We start from the raw sequence: 15751 nt of genomic DNA on the forward strand, positions 1-15751 counted from the left end.
CTCTGCCTCAAATTCACCAAAACAGAGTGCCCTCTGTGCCTGTTCTGTAACAGATGACCATCTCCTTTTAAAACCACTTGTAGCATAATGTGATTTTGTTATATTCACCTGTTTTAATACCCGGGTCCATTCTCTAGAAGGTCAGCTCTACAGGAGCACTGTCTGATTCATTGCTATCATCATCTGGTATCAACAGATACAGACTTTGCAGTTGAGTTCTGGTGAACAAATGCCTGAATGGGGGAAGGAGTGAATTCTCTTCCATCAAACAGTTATATATATTTTTATATATTACATATTATATTTATATATATATAATGGGTATATGACTTTTGTGGACAGTAATTCAAATATAGTAGAAAACAGAAATGTGTTCTTTTTACTCTTTGCTGTCAAGTTACTCACAGCTGAAAGTTATGGTAGGAGTGATTTATCAAAGTACTTAGAAGACATTGGCTGGTGAATGTGCAGATTTTAAAAACTGGCAGAAAAGGCAGGTTTCTTCCTACTTCTGCCCTTTGAAAAGAGGTGAGTTTTGCTTATGGAAGGATTTTCCCTAGTTTTGCTGCATTTAGATCTATGCTACTTAGACATATAGGTGGTAATTCTTGAAACTGAGAGATGAAAGCCTGAACAAGGGTGTGGAAAATGAAAAATAGAAGTAGAGGTGCAGAAAGACATTTGTACTGCAACATTCCTGTTTTGTAAGTTTAATTGTAGAATTTGAGAAATCCTTATCTGATCTTAAAAAACTAACAGAAATGCTACTGCTTCATTTTGGAGAAATATTCATGGAGTTGCTGTTGGCTGTTCAACAACAAACACATTGGTTGGTATTGCTGTGTAGCAAACCACCCCAAAATGTAGTAAATTAAAACAAGTCCTTGTTGAGAATATATTCCAGCATATATATGGGTTAGTGTGGTGGTTCTACTGTTCTGGATCGGACCCTGCTGTTTAAGCCAAGCTCGGTCAAGACAAATTTGTCTCCTATTGACCTGCAGGGTTCATTTGCCTAACAGAATCTGGGGTTCCAGAAGGGAACAGATATGTGCAAGTACTCATTTACACTTCCTTTTTCCAGTTTATTATTGTCTATTGCCCATAGGCTGAGCCCAGAGTCAGAATGGGCAAGGACTATGTATTAGGTGAAGGGTCTTGATAAAAGGAGGCCATAGGTTAAGGTCACCAGAGCTGTTGATCCACCATAGAAACAAAGCACTGCAGGAGAGTGATGGTGTAGATGTACAATATAAAGGAAGGGAATAAAATAAAGAGATTAGAGTACATCAGAGTGAAAGATGGGCCTGCATTATGGCAACCTGTAATGCCAACATCCCATGTGGACACCAGTTTAAGTCTCGGATTCTCCACTTTCAATGTGGCTCCCTGCTACTGGTCTGGGAAAGGCAATGGATATGTCGATATTCCATAGGCTCCTGCCACCCATTTGGGAGACCTGTATAAAGGTAATGGCTGCTGACTCCTGGCTTCCACCTGGCCCAGCACTGGTCATTGTGGCCATCAGGAAGTGAACCAGCAATCTCCCTCTTTGTGACTATGACTTTCTAAATAAATCTTTTTAAAATGCATGTTAAGATAGAGACGGAGAAAAGAGATAGTAAAAGACATTTTCTGTAGAAAGGTGAAAAGAAGGAAAAGAGCAGAGGCAGAGCTGAAGAGAAGAAAAATGTTGCTGGCATGTCTACAGGAACTAAAGCATGTGATCTGGAAAACAAGCTCTAGTGTGAGCATGTAATATTCATAACAGCATAATAGGATTTCCCAATTGATAGCAATATAAATTCAAGTGCTGCTGTGAGCATGGGAAAAAAAGAAATACTATAAATTACCACAGAATTATCTGGTAAAATGTTTTGCAACTTGCAGAGGAAAATTGCAGCTGTAGTGTTGAGAATGAATGCAAGTGACAAAAGCCAACAACCCAGCTTGTATGTTTGCTTCTAAACAGGCATATATTAATACCTCAGTGTAGAAGTTACAAGACTATGGCTTATTAGGATAGATAGAAAATCTTGATTTTTTTTCAGTACTTTTTTCCTTCCTTTGTCTTTTCTTCTCTAAACCTGTCTTGAATACAATTTACATTTATGTTAAATCGCCTCAACCTGAAATATGTAGCCATGTAATAGTATAACGCCCAATAAGAGAGGGGATTGCATTTCCTGATACTGAATGTGACATGGAAAAATCATTTCACTAAGTATATCAGGAGTTCACTTAGCAAGCAAATGAATTCTCTGGAACAGAAATCTTGATGTGTGTGTGTGTGTGTGTGTGTGTGTGTGTAGGTATCATTCAGGTATCACAGTAGCTCTTCACATGGGTTAAACCTAGATGTATAAAATTTATAAACATCTGAATGTTGAGGTCTGAAATAGTACCTAAAGGGAAAATGCCATATGTTATCTGCAATTTTTCCAGATAAATCCGCAGATTTCATTAGCCATAAAACTTGTCTCTTAATTTATTAGCTTCTACAAAAGAGCCCTTTCATAGTCTCAAGACATTATGGGAGGAAAATTACCAAGGCAGCCTTTGCTCCATTTTTTCTCCTATTTGTTTACCTTTCTTTTTCTTCTGCTGGTTGCTTGGTTTATGCAACAGTGTCTGGCCCACAATCTGCTTATTTTGGCCTGAAGATATTTTTGGTGTAGTCATTCTTCCCTTTTTCTCTCATGTCTCTTTATTCATGGAAGATGGTTTCAATTCCAGCTAATGGATTTTTTTTTTATTTCTAGGGAAACAGACTTCAAGAATTTGTCTCACTAGTAGCAGTTGTATTATCTTTGATGTCCTAATTCTTATAAGATACAAGTATTAGAGTTGCCCATTGTTTTTAAATTTTGGTTTTACTAACTTTCAGATTTAAGAAATGTGGGATGGGGGTTGTGGTCTCAGCTGCTGATTTGGGTTTGCTACATCCCATATTGGAGCTACTTAGCTTCCCACCCAGCTCCCTGCTGATGTACTTGGGAAACAGCAGATGGCAACTCAGGTATTTGAGTTTTGTCTCCTATGTGTAAGACCTGGATAGAGTTTTTATCTCATGGATTCAGCCTGGTCCTGTACTTGCTGTTGTAGCTATTTGGGGGCAAACCAGCAGAGAGAAGACATCAAGATATTTCTCTTTTTACCTACACTTTTCTTTTTTATACACTTTCCTCTCTCTCCCTCTCCCTCTCCCTCTTCCTCCCTCTCTCCCTCCCTCCTTCCCTTCTTTCCCTCTCCTTTTCTCTGTCCTTTTCACTCTCCCTTTATCACTTTGCATTTCATATAAATATTTTCTTTAAAGATTTATTTATTTTGTTTGAAAGGCACAGTTACAGAAATGAGAGACAGAGAGACCTTCCATTCCCTGGTTTATTCTCCAAATGACCACAAAGGCCGAAGCCAAGTTATTTCAAAGTCAGGAACCAGGAGCTTCCGACAGGTCTCACACATGGTATATACACCCAAGGACTTGGGCTGTCCTCTGCTGCTTTCCCAGGTCATAAGCAGGTAGCTGAATTGGAAGTAAGCAACTAGGACTAAAACCTGGACCAATATGGGATGCCTGTGCTGCAAGTACATTATTAGTCTATTGAGCCACTGCACTGCCTCCCATCAAATAAATATTTTAAAAACTATTTGCATTTCTACTCCTAAATAAAAGGAGGCCTCCCAATGAAAAATGTTAAACATATGTTGACAATAGGAGAGTAGACTTTCTACCATTGCCTATAACCCCAGTACTGTGGTACACTTAAATAGCATAATTGTATTTGTGACTGTTGCTGAAGGACTGTATTATTATAATAATATGAAAGAAAATAGAGGGATGTTGGAGAAGGGTGTGGGAGGAAGGGAAGGTGGAACTGGGGAATCCCTACATCTATACAACTATATCAGGGGAAATAATGCAAATTTTAAGGAATTGAAGGGGGGAAGCTTCTTTCAAAAAATTTAAAAAAGGAAATTTGTTCTGGAGAGACCATTAAAAACCAGAAGTTTTCCATAGCAATTTCAACTAGAATAAGAAAACACGGCATCCATCGATTGGCAAATTTAAATGTATGTATTCATTAATCACATATGTTATAGTAAGGAACAACGAAATTAAATGTAGAACAGAGCACCTGTTTAACTTTCAATCAATTTTATCTCCAAGATCACTTAGAAACACCTTCTATTGTTCCTTGAAAATAAATACAAAGTCATGGAGGAAAACAGACTCTGCTTTCCTGTCACTGCAGCCCGCATAGACATGTTGATAGCGAACCCATGTATCTGCCACAGCCAGCCTCAGTTGGATTCTCTAAGAAGCTGTTGTTTTCATGGTCAAGGAGCCCTCTGTAGGAACAGAAACTCACTTGTCTCATCAAACAGCACGAAACTGGGGTTATTTTGAGTGTGTCTGTCTTGTTGAAATTTCCTGTTCCCTTTCTTGTTCCTTATCTTGATCATCCGATTTCACTCATTGAACAAGATGATTGCAGTCTCCATCCATGAATAAAATTCAAGCCTAATGCATAGCAATCTACTTTTTCTTTTGCAGATTCCTGTCTTGGTCACACAGATAAGTTCAAGCAATCATCCAGTGAAAGTGGGACTGTCTGACGCATTTGTCGTTGTCCACAGGATCCAGCAAATTCCCAGTATGTAGAAGAAGGGTAATTACAAAACATTAGCCTTCTGTGGAACACTGAAAGGAAGTATTCCTCAGCTGACTACTTGCTAGCTAATCTGTTGTTTGATTTGAAACTTCTACTGGAATTGAACAAACTAACTTAAAAAGAAATTAAATAGCTAAGTCAAAGCTGTTTTGGATTCCCTGGGGTGATTGTCTTGTTTCAGCAGGTGTAGTTTTTTTTTATTAATGAAAGCAACATAAATTATGAGAAATCACTTAATAGGGATCTGTTTATCCATGTTTATTATTTTAAATCAGTTTATGAGCAAAAGTGCATTTACATGCTGTTTTTCTTTAATAGGATTGTGAGATTCTAAAAAAAAATCAAGGAGGATAAATTTAGACAAGTAATTGTTTAAGTGGAAATATACATGCCAGAAAAAATACATATTTTTGTTGTTTAAATTACCTATAGTTATCCAGTCCAGCTTACATTTGTAGGATAATGTAAAGCATGTGTTGTGCAATTAATCTGATTAGAAAATTAAAATATTAACTGCATTTTGTTGCAGTTCTGGCCAAATACATATGTATTGTTTGTTTGGAATCTTCTAGTTTTTAATTCTGCTTTTAACAGATTATTCAGTAAATTTGTTCTTGGAAGGTTACTTGTTTATGATCAGTTGAAAGCAAAAGATGATAATTTAATACATCTCAAGATTAGATCGTTTCTTTCCCTTTTCTTCGAAGTGCTTTTTCTTCTGTTTTGCTACTGTGTTAGACTTTAATGTTTCACATGCATATTCCATTTGGTCTTGATGTGGGCTGTTTGGTGATGTCATCTCCCTGTTATAGGAGGTAATGAGGTGGAAACTAGACTTTTCAGAGCATTAGATTGGCTGGAAACATAAGGGTTATCCTGGTGTAGAATGCCATTCAGTATGGCAGCCCCGCCCAGCGAAGAACACGCAGCCTCTGCAGAGTTTTGCCTTGTTAGTCGAGAATTTGTGGGAGGCCATATTCAAAGGAACTGTTAAATCAGGGCAGATTTTCCAGAAACTAAATCATACTGTGAACAAAGCAAGGATATATTAGTGTGTGGGTACGACATAAAGGCCTCCTGACACAACTCTTAAATAAACTGGGTCCCTGGAGGGCCTTGGTAGGCTTGTGCTAGAGAGGAGTATTCACACATACTTTCTTTCAGAGTTGTTAAATCAAGCATGACTTGAGTCAATTATTGCACAAGTGAAAGGGAAACACAGTTTTTAGTTTATTGGTTGGTTGTTTTCATCCCTGAATTTTATTTGCAACTCCCTGGGAAGGTATTGTAGTCCACATTGCTGCTGATATGTTGCTGCCTAGAGAGAAAGACCCACCAAAGAAACTTACACTTTTTTTCATGATTGTATTTGAATATGCAAATATTATGCAGGTATAGTCCTCATAACCAGATTGTACGCAGTAACTCCAGCCCTCCTCCCCCCACCAAATGCAATTTTGTATCCCATGTTGTTATGCTGTAAAAACGTGACTGGTGTTTTGGAAGGAAAATGTTCTCCCAAATGTAAATTTCATGGAATATATTGGGAAAATGTATGTAAATTTTGAGACAACATTATATGTAATATTAGAAACTAATCTAAAACACGGAGAAAAGCTTCTATGGGCAAGCAGCATACACATTTCCTGCATGCCTCCGGGTTCAGTCTTGAAAAGATTAGCCAGGAAGGAATGAAATTCCTGAGTCTCCCCTGGCCCCATCTGTGCTGTTAGATGAACCCGCACTTGGGGAAGAAACTTGTAATAGTTCTGTTGGACTTAAAAATCATCTGGGGACAGAAAATTGTCATCTTAAAATAGTTTGTTCCCACATTTAAAAAGTAACAGTGTCTGGCAGACGAGTGTATGTAAGAGGACAGATACACTTGTATTGGATTTTCAACTACAAAGAAAGCTTGCTTACTTATTCTGGAGATGAGGATAACCCAGGAGTGGAATAAATTATACAAATAGTATTTTTTTCACCCTGAGAATTCAGATGGTTGCTAGAGGTCTGTATGCTACTTATTTGGGAAATCTAAACTTAGCCAAATGTTTAAATCCTTTAAATTTCTATTGTTCACAATCATCAGTATTTCAAATTGCCCTTGTAAGGAATTTAAATCCATTATCTCTATAGTAGCCTTTTATTCTCCCAAATGGATTTAGGGAACTGGTATTTATCTTTAGTAATGGGTATCTTGATTTCTTCTACATTACATAGGACCTGGCTATCTTAAGGAGCAATTTTCTGTTCTTGTAGTCATTTTGGTTACATGAGTTATAGAAGCTAGCCTCTTGGCTTAGGCTGGCAACCTGGAAACATGAGTTGAGCCCCGAGATAACTTCCCTGTGGGACCACCATTGCTGTAATGTTCTCATCAGGTTTTGTGAAGGCTCCCTAGCACATTTGAAAAGCTGTAAGCAATTCTAAATGACTATTACCATTTTCCCCTATCTGTTTCTGTCCCCAATACTAAATGATTTCAAGGTAGCTTTCAAGTATAATTAAAGTAGGCTTTATCTTTCAAAAAAGATCAGGTGATCTGATAGCTTAAATGGCAAGAGTGAATTCTGACATGCTCAGTAAATGGAGAAGTAGTTCTGAGATTACCAGGGAAGTTTCTGCTCTCTTTCCAACGAAGTGAAAAAAATCTTTAGTGAAATTAACCCTTGTGTTAAAATGTTTAATATATGTTAGGTAAGAATGGAGATAATATAAAGAATATTGGTATATGAATATTACTGATGAAACCTTGGACATTGTGTTTGATTTCTATAATCTTTTGCATATGTAAAGCTAGCATCTCAGTACCTAAAATGTTGTGTGTGTGTGTGTGTGTGTGTGTGTGTGTGTGTGTGTGTGTAACCTCTAAGAGTGCAAGGAAAATGAAATTAAAAGCTACGTCTGGGAGGGGGCAGTGCCATGACCCTGTAGGCTAAGCCTCCAGCTGTGGCCTAGCTTGCTAAGCCTCCATCCGCAACACCAGCATCCCAAATGGGCACTGGTTCTAGTTCTGGTGGCTCTGCTTCCAACCTAACTTCCTGCTAATGGCCTGAAAAGGCAGACAAGGATGTCCCAAAATTTGAGTCTCCTACACCTATGTGCAGACCCGGAGGAATCTCTTAGTTCCTTGCTTCAGAACCGGCCCAGTTCCACCCATTGCAGCCACTTGTGGAGGTGGGGTGGAGTGGTGAACCAGAGAATAAAAGATCTGTCTCTCTTTGCCTCTCCTCTCTGTAAAATCTACTTTCAAATAAAAATGAAATAACTAAATCTTTTTAAAAAATAGATAAGTTTAGGGTCTTGTGTTTATTCTAGCAGTTAAGGCACTGACTGGGATGACTGTTTACTGTGTTGGTGTGCCTACATCTGAACCAAGGCTCTGGCTCTCAGTTCTGGCTTCCAACCAGTGCCATTTCTGTGAGCCAACACTAATGGCTCAAGTCCTGCCACTCAGCTTCTGGCTTTTAGCACCCCTTTCATAGTCATCACAGTTGTTTGGGAAGTGACCCAGTGAAGGGAAGGGGTGTGTGTGTGTGTGTGTGTGTTTCTCTGTCTCTTAAATAACATTGTAGAAAATAATCTATGTTGGTACCCCAAAAATTTAAATCCATGCTTAATTTTCTTATAGTATGCATTTTCCATATCATTTTGAAGACTCATTATAAGTACTTGTCACAAAGTAAGCACAGTACTTGTACTTACAGCTCTTATATTTTCCAGCATCAACAGCAACACTTTAAAAGATGGCAGTACCATCTCAGACTCTCATTGCCCAACCCAGATACACCAGACAGGAACCACGAGAGTTTGTGACTAAGAAACACTTTTAACAGTGTGTCTCTGGAACTCTCATTCCTTCAGACAACAAAATGTTGTGCTTTTTAATGGCTCTTCCTAAGACATGTATGTCTGTCTGTCCTGTCTCTAACTCACTTTCTCTTTTACATAAGATGTACTTGTAAAGCTTGAGAAAGAACCCCCGAGATCAGCCGAACCAAGCTCCATAGGTACAGATAGGAAGAACCAATTGACAAAGAATCACAGTGGGCTAGTCATCTGAGAAAGAGGAGCATAAACATATTCCCATTCTGATCAGAAGCGTAATGCATTCTACGTTAGAGTAACTTGTAAGATAGTAGAAAACAAAGAGTTTAAGCTGCATGTAGATCTGAAGAGAGATAACAGTGTTCTTCCTGTATCTGCATCCAGCCTTTCCTTAGAACACACACACATATACGCAAAGAAAACTGGTACTGTGCTATGTATTTTACCACCTGTTGTCCACTTAAAATTTCAGGGGCTGCATAAACCCCATGAGAATGGCACACCATGATAGAATTAGGTTTGGATTTCCCAATTCTTTTGCACAGAATTATGTCAATGGTTTAATTCTGTATCCCATGAAATATTTGAAATATGCTTACAAATAACAAAATTATTTTTTTTCTTTTTTTTAAATTATTTATTATTTAACTTCATTAATTACATTGTATTATGTGACACAGTTACATAGATACTTGGGTTCTCCCCACCCCTCCCCATACCCTCCCACCATGGTGGACTCCTCCACCCTGTTGCATAACCACAGCTCAAGTTCAGTTGAGATTCCCCCATTTACACTGTTAAATTCTTCATTAATTGTTACCACATATTCCTTTGTTTCATAATTGGGGAACCCCTCCCCTTGGTACTTAGTCACATAGGTCATTTCTGAAATGAAGTACCAGTGAATTGACAATAATATTCTTAATTTTTTACATATATCTGACGTTTAAAGCAATCATTTATAGCTGTAGAATGATAATAGTGTTTTATATGTATTTTGACAAGTTGCTTCCCATAAACGTTTTACCAACTTACTTCCCCCACCAGCTTTTTTTATTAGCTATTGCATTTCCCCAAATACTCTCAGGCACCATTATCATTTTTTTTAAACTTTGCAAATTTGATAAGCAGAACATGGTATTTCATTGTTGCTCTAATTATCTTTTGATTACCAGAATATTTTACATTGTCACACAGTCATAGGTCATTGTAATTTCCATAATTTCTTGTTAAATGGCTCTATTAGGTAATTTATTCTTGGCTCAGCCTGTGTCTTCAGATCCTTTGACAGTGTGCAGTGGTCTTCCCAGATACATGCACAATTCTTAATAGTACCGCTTGCATTTGCTCGTTTCTTTCTTCCAATTTAACATTTTGCATTCCAGTCTTAATCCCTGGACTATCAACCTTCCCTGCCATGCCTCACTGTGTCTCCACCTGGTGAGCATAAGGGGATTGATTCTTCCAGCAAGAGAGCCCACAATTCACTTCTGCTAGGTGCTTGCTTTATTTGGTTGTGCCAGCCTAGAGACGTCACTTTAACACACCCATATAGAATTGTAGAACTAAGACCTGAGTCAGAAAGCTGCTGACCTAACTTGAAATGTTTCTGCCCCAAGTTAAAATATCTGTTTCCAAATCCCTTAGAATACTACACTTGAGTCTTTTCTCAGCCTCAATACACCATCTAGTACTTTCTTAAAACCAAGTCCTCTCTTATCAACATGTGCTGTTATAAATTTATTTAAGTTGCTGCCATATGCATTTAGTTTGTTGATTATGGTTATTTCCCAGCTTAATCAGAACATTAGATTTTCAGAAATAATGCTAACAATGAACATATGCAATAAATGTATCTTGGGATAAGTAAACCACAAAAATATGTTGACTAAGAATAAAATCAACTCCATCAAAAAGAGAGAAAGTTAAATTTATCTAGGTGCTAGTTCTTGGGATTGCAACCTGGAAAAGCACACATGCAAGAGCCTTGAAAATGTGCTCCTTGGTTGTATAAGATGGTTAGAAGCTTCAAATAGCAAAGGGGTGGTGGTTAGAGCCTTGGCTTGTCAGGAGCTGTGATGGATATTAGCAAGAGTCAAGCTGTCTTGGAAGAAAACGATTGGGTACTGTCACCATCTCCAGGTAATTTTGGGGAAGCAGAATGTTTGTCAAATGGTTAACAAGAACCAGAGAATTCCTTTGGCCCGTCAAAAAATCAGCTTGCCCATGAAGGTGCCTGAAACCAGCTCAAATATGGCTGTCTACCTCATTTTTCAGTTCCCCAAGCCAATGCTGCTGTAATTCATGCTTTTTTTTGACAAGAGGTCATTGAATTTTTCAAGAGACATTAATATATATTTTGCCATAAAAGGTCCGTATAACACTTACAACTTTAGAACTTTATCAAAATTAGATTTAAAGAGGTATTCATAGATTTATTAGAGTATTTATTTATTAGTTACTAGTTATTTATTAGATTTAAAGTAATTAATAATAACCTTGTTATTAAAATTTCAATGGATTTTCTGCTTATTATATGAAAAATATCTTAAGTGTTGATTATCAGTTGACAGTATTCAGTTAACTTTTGTCCTTTTAAATGTCCCACCATGGTGGAGCTCTCCAGATCATGTTGAACAGGCTCACCAGCCTCCAGTAGCTTCTATGCACTTGCACAGTGACTCATAATGTGAGCCTGGAGGCTTGGAGTTTTACTTAGAGGTAACAAATTGGTTTTAAAATAAAGAGTAAGATGCAGTTAGTGGTTACCATTATTGGTCAGGGCAACTGTAGATCATATAAATTTATGTGCATAAACACATACATACACAGTGGGGTAGAGGATACATGTTAGTGCAGGGGTTTAGATGCAGCTAGGGACACCTGCATCCCACTAGGATTGCCTGGTGGGAGATGAGGTCCTCCACTTCAAATCTAGTTGCCTGATAATATACACCCTACAAAACAACAGATGATAGCTCAAGTGCTTGGCTTCCCGTCACCCAAATACAAGAACCAAATTGAGCTCAACATTCCTGGCTTCAGCCTGACCCAGCCTGGCTGGTTCAGGCATTTGGGGTGTTGACCAATGGACTGAAGTCTTCTCTCTATCTCTCTTAATAGTCTCTCTTTTTCTGTCTGCATTTCTCTGTCCTTTAAGTGGCGTGAAAATAAGTAAATAGTGAAATAAAATGTTTAATGTCATATATACTTATGAAAATATTCATTTTATTTCTTTTTTACCTTCTAAAAGAAATCCCATAATATTAGATATGAGTAAATAAGAAAGTTTCCAATATATTTGCTAAATATTCTTTCAACTGTATTGGAGCTGATGTTCTCCTTCTGAACAATTTGTGACTTAGTGGTAGGACACATTCATTATTTAGTTAGCAACTATAACACAAAGATACATGTTCAAAACTGTGAAAAAATAATCTTGGAACAACTTAAACAGACTCCCTATTTAATATTTTATGGAACTCATTTTAAGCCTCTGAACCTCATTTTTTATTTTCCACAGTTATCAGGTTCTTTTCTTTCATTCAAAGACAAAACAAACTTTAATCTTCAGTAAATTGTGTTGTCTTACTTTTGCTGTCCACAAAGTGGAAAACTCTTAAAAATCATTCATTGTACAGGCGATAATATTTCTTCTTTTTACTGCACAAGTTCATTAGGTTTTTAGATTCTCAAGTATACACTAACTCACAAAAGGAGAAATAAACAGAAATCATGACTTTTTTGTATAAAATTATCTCTTGGGAAATTCTTGTGCAAAATTGCATCTCACTATTTTAATGAATACATTTCTAATGTTTCTTGTTTGACTTTTTAAAGAGAAATGACTGATCAATCAATTTTCACATATTTAAGATTTTTTTCTAGAGTTTTTATGATGAACAATTCCTTCGGGTAATGTGGTTATTACCTTTTATTTCTTTAATTTTTTATTTCATGTTATTTATACATTCAGTCATTCACTAATCCTTTTGTCATTTACTGACATTTAATTCTATACAACACTGTCAAAGTAAAATTTGATTCAGAACACGCCCCTTTGTTTATTTAATGAAACTTGAATAGCTTCATTTGTAATATAAAATCCTAAAAAGTCATGGAATGGGTTTTAATATACTGTTTAAAATTTAAGGAATTTAAAGATTTGTTTATGGATTTATTTGGTACCTATAAGAGCAAGATTTATTGTTCTAAAAAAGAAAATTCCAACTTAAGGGATTCCAGTGAAAACCAATTGCTTACTTTTTATTCAAAACAGCAAACCCAAGTCTCATCTATAGGGTTGTCTATTATGGCAAACCATTCCCAGAGATCACCTGTGCTACAGTTCTCTATCCCATTTCATGGCGTTTGGATGCTGTAGATAATGTGTTTTCCAGTATCTTTTTTCTTTTTAATTTGCCTTCAATTTTCTACTTTCCCTTGACCAAATCATTTCTTATGTTTTCCTAATTACAAAATAAGTGTTTTTATTTAGACTTACATTTTTCTTCTCACAGAGGATACTTCTGTCAAACTAATCTTTGCCTATATAATAAGCTTATTTACTTGGTCATTTTTCAAGTAAGTTTGTCCAAGAATTTTTGCTGCTTGAAAATATATTTTTTTCCTTTTCACATGAATGCCAACCATTTGCAAGATTTGGTTCTAAATACATTTTGTCTGAGTGTTTGATTTTAAATTTAAAAAAATTTTTAATTCCTCCATTTCACTTAACGAGCCACATTCTTTCTATTTGAGGGGACGAAATGAGACTTCATGACATTGCAATTGCACATGACATGTCTCTCCATAAGTTCTTGGGAGAAGGGAGATGTGTCCCCTGCCTGCCACCTCCCAGGACAAACAGCCCTGAGCCAGTGAGTCCCTGCCCCACAGCCGCCCTTGAAACTGCTGAGGCCACTCACGGTCTACAATTCAGCTTTTGTCACTATAACAAATACTCAAGTAAAGCTACTTGTGAAGGAAGGCGATGTATTTCAGTTTCCAGTTTTGGAGTTTCACAATTCAAAATAAGAGAGTAGGACCATTAGATAAACAAGAACTCTCTCAGCCAGGAAGTAGAAACTACACGGGCCCAACCTGCCTCTTCTCAACAACCTTCTTGTGAGGACTTTCGTGTAGGTACCCCCCATGACTTAAGGCCCTCTCACTGGGCTCACTGGGCTCACTGCTTCACTGGGCTAATTAAATGCCCAGACTTTATGCTTTATGAATTAACCTCCTACTTCAATTAGAGAACCCAAATATAGTCAAGATATAGTCCTGTCCTAATGCTGCTTTTCATTCTGTTCTTGAGAAAAATTATTGCTGAAAGAAGTCAGGAAATACAGCTTGCTTAAGCCGTCAGTACAATATACATGGAAAAAAGAGAATTTGCATTGGGTTTCTTTATGGATAGTCAGTAACTTAAGAAATCTGTTTAGCTTTTACCAGGGGCCTGAAACATCACAAGGAGTGAGAAAATGATAAGAAATCCTCAGAGATTGAGATTAGCATTTCATGCTCACCTCAAGTTTATATTGCTTTATGAGGCCCAGTAACATTGCTATTTGATAAAATTAGAATGGAATTTTTAAAAGAATATTTGAGGCTACTATATTTTTATTAGATGCTTTATTTAACATGTCCAACTAGCTAATTTTATGATTGTTACATTTTTGTGCAAGTAGCTTGTAACAGCTGTAATATTTTTTTTTATCTCTAATCTCTTTTGCCTGAGACTTAAGCTAGAAAAGGAGCTGTGGTTTTGCCATACATTATATTGACATTCAAGTCTAATCAATAAGCTGCAGTATGTCTTTGGTTCAGTTTGGACTAGAAAAGAAACAAGATACAGAAAATTGGGTTTGTCATTAAGCACCAGTAATTCAAATAAGGAAATGTTAACAAATAATTTATTTGACAATTAAGACAAAATATTAAAATATGCAAATACTGCCAGAGTTCAGTTTAGAAAATTACTCATGTATTTTCTTTGTGAATGTTAGCTTTTAAAACAGACGGAATTGATCATGGGTAATCATACCAAAGGACTCTCATTAGCCTGTGTTTATTTCAGCAAGAGCTGGTATTGACTGCGGAGGATTCTTGGTGCTTCCATAAGATCACGCCATCCCTCCTGCTGATCTCGAGCAAACTTTCTCATTCATGCAATGCGATATTTTCACATTGAACCACATCCCCTTTCAGACTGTAATCACTGATTTTTGTTTTCTCTATTTGTAAATCTACTCATATGTAGTATTTTCTTTTAAATGTAGAAATGCCTTACCAGTGAGTCTTGTAGTTAAAATTGGTTTTGCAAATTATAGAGAAAATTTCAAGTTGTGTCACCACCACTAAGATTGAACATTTTGTTTAATATTATTTTGGCTTGCTGTTTGATGAAGGCACATGAGTTAAATACATTGTGAAACCAAATGGAAACTTTAGCATTGGCAGAACCAGCCAATGAATAGATTTCTAAGTGCTTGTTTGTTTTTTTTTTGTTTTTTTTTTGTTTTTTTTTTGAGAGAAGTGTTTCTGAGATGCTACAGATCTGGCCATTTGGAAGCTGCCACTGACTGGCAGGTCATCAAACCAAACTCACCCTCATTAATTTTGGTTCTCTTGAATTCATCTGCTCCCAAAAGTTGGAGGTCTTTGAACAGGAATAGAACTAGCATAGCAGAAAAGGTCATCCTTTCCTTTTCCTCCATATGCATGGTCAGTAATTAAGTCCCAAAGGTCTAGTCATTATCAATGGCTGAGGTTTTCAGAATATAATATGAAGTGCAAATAATTCTAATAGTTTAGGCACTAACTCATATGACAGGCATTGTGAAAACTTCAGGACAATTCCATAATTCCCACACTAGCAGCAATCATTTAGCAAGAGCCTGTTGTTCAGTTTGTATTTCTTGGAACTAAATTCTTCCCAAAATACATGGGAAGATAGTATGTTAGAAATTTGTTCACCTTAGACCATGGTAGAAGATGAGCAGTTTCTTTATTTTTTTATTATTTTTAATTTATTATTTTTATTAAGAAAAGGTAAGATGGCTCATATTTCTGAAGAAATCTTAAACATGAAGAAACCAACATTTTGTCTTTCTTTACAAATTTGATCTTTGACAAGTTGATGTGTGTCTTTCAGTTATACCCAAAATAAAATTAACTGGATTGGGATTTTGAAACTGTTTTCCAATATGACAGATCACAAAATGTTCTCAGTAAGTAGC

The 15751-nt window shown here is 36.7% G+C and overlaps 1 protein-coding gene across 1 annotated transcript in view; it reads left to right on the forward strand.

Annotated features, from left to right (window-relative positions):
- PLXDC2 (plexin domain containing 2) overlaps window positions 1-15751 on the forward strand; it is a 415329-nt gene that overhangs the window by 316911 nt on the left and 82667 nt on the right. Inside the window, exon 7 of the mRNA XM_004578559.3 lies at window positions 4559-4658. Within this exon, the coding sequence (XP_004578616.2) occupies window positions 4559-4658 (100 nt within the window). The remainder of the gene's footprint in view (window positions 1-4558; window positions 4659-15751) is intronic.

The sequence above is a fragment of the Ochotona princeps genome, chromosome 10 (assembly GCF_030435755.1).
Source record: "Ochotona princeps isolate mOchPri1 chromosome 10, mOchPri1.hap1, whole genome shotgun sequence".
NCBI lineage: Eukaryota > Metazoa > Chordata > Mammalia > Lagomorpha > Ochotonidae > Ochotona > Ochotona princeps.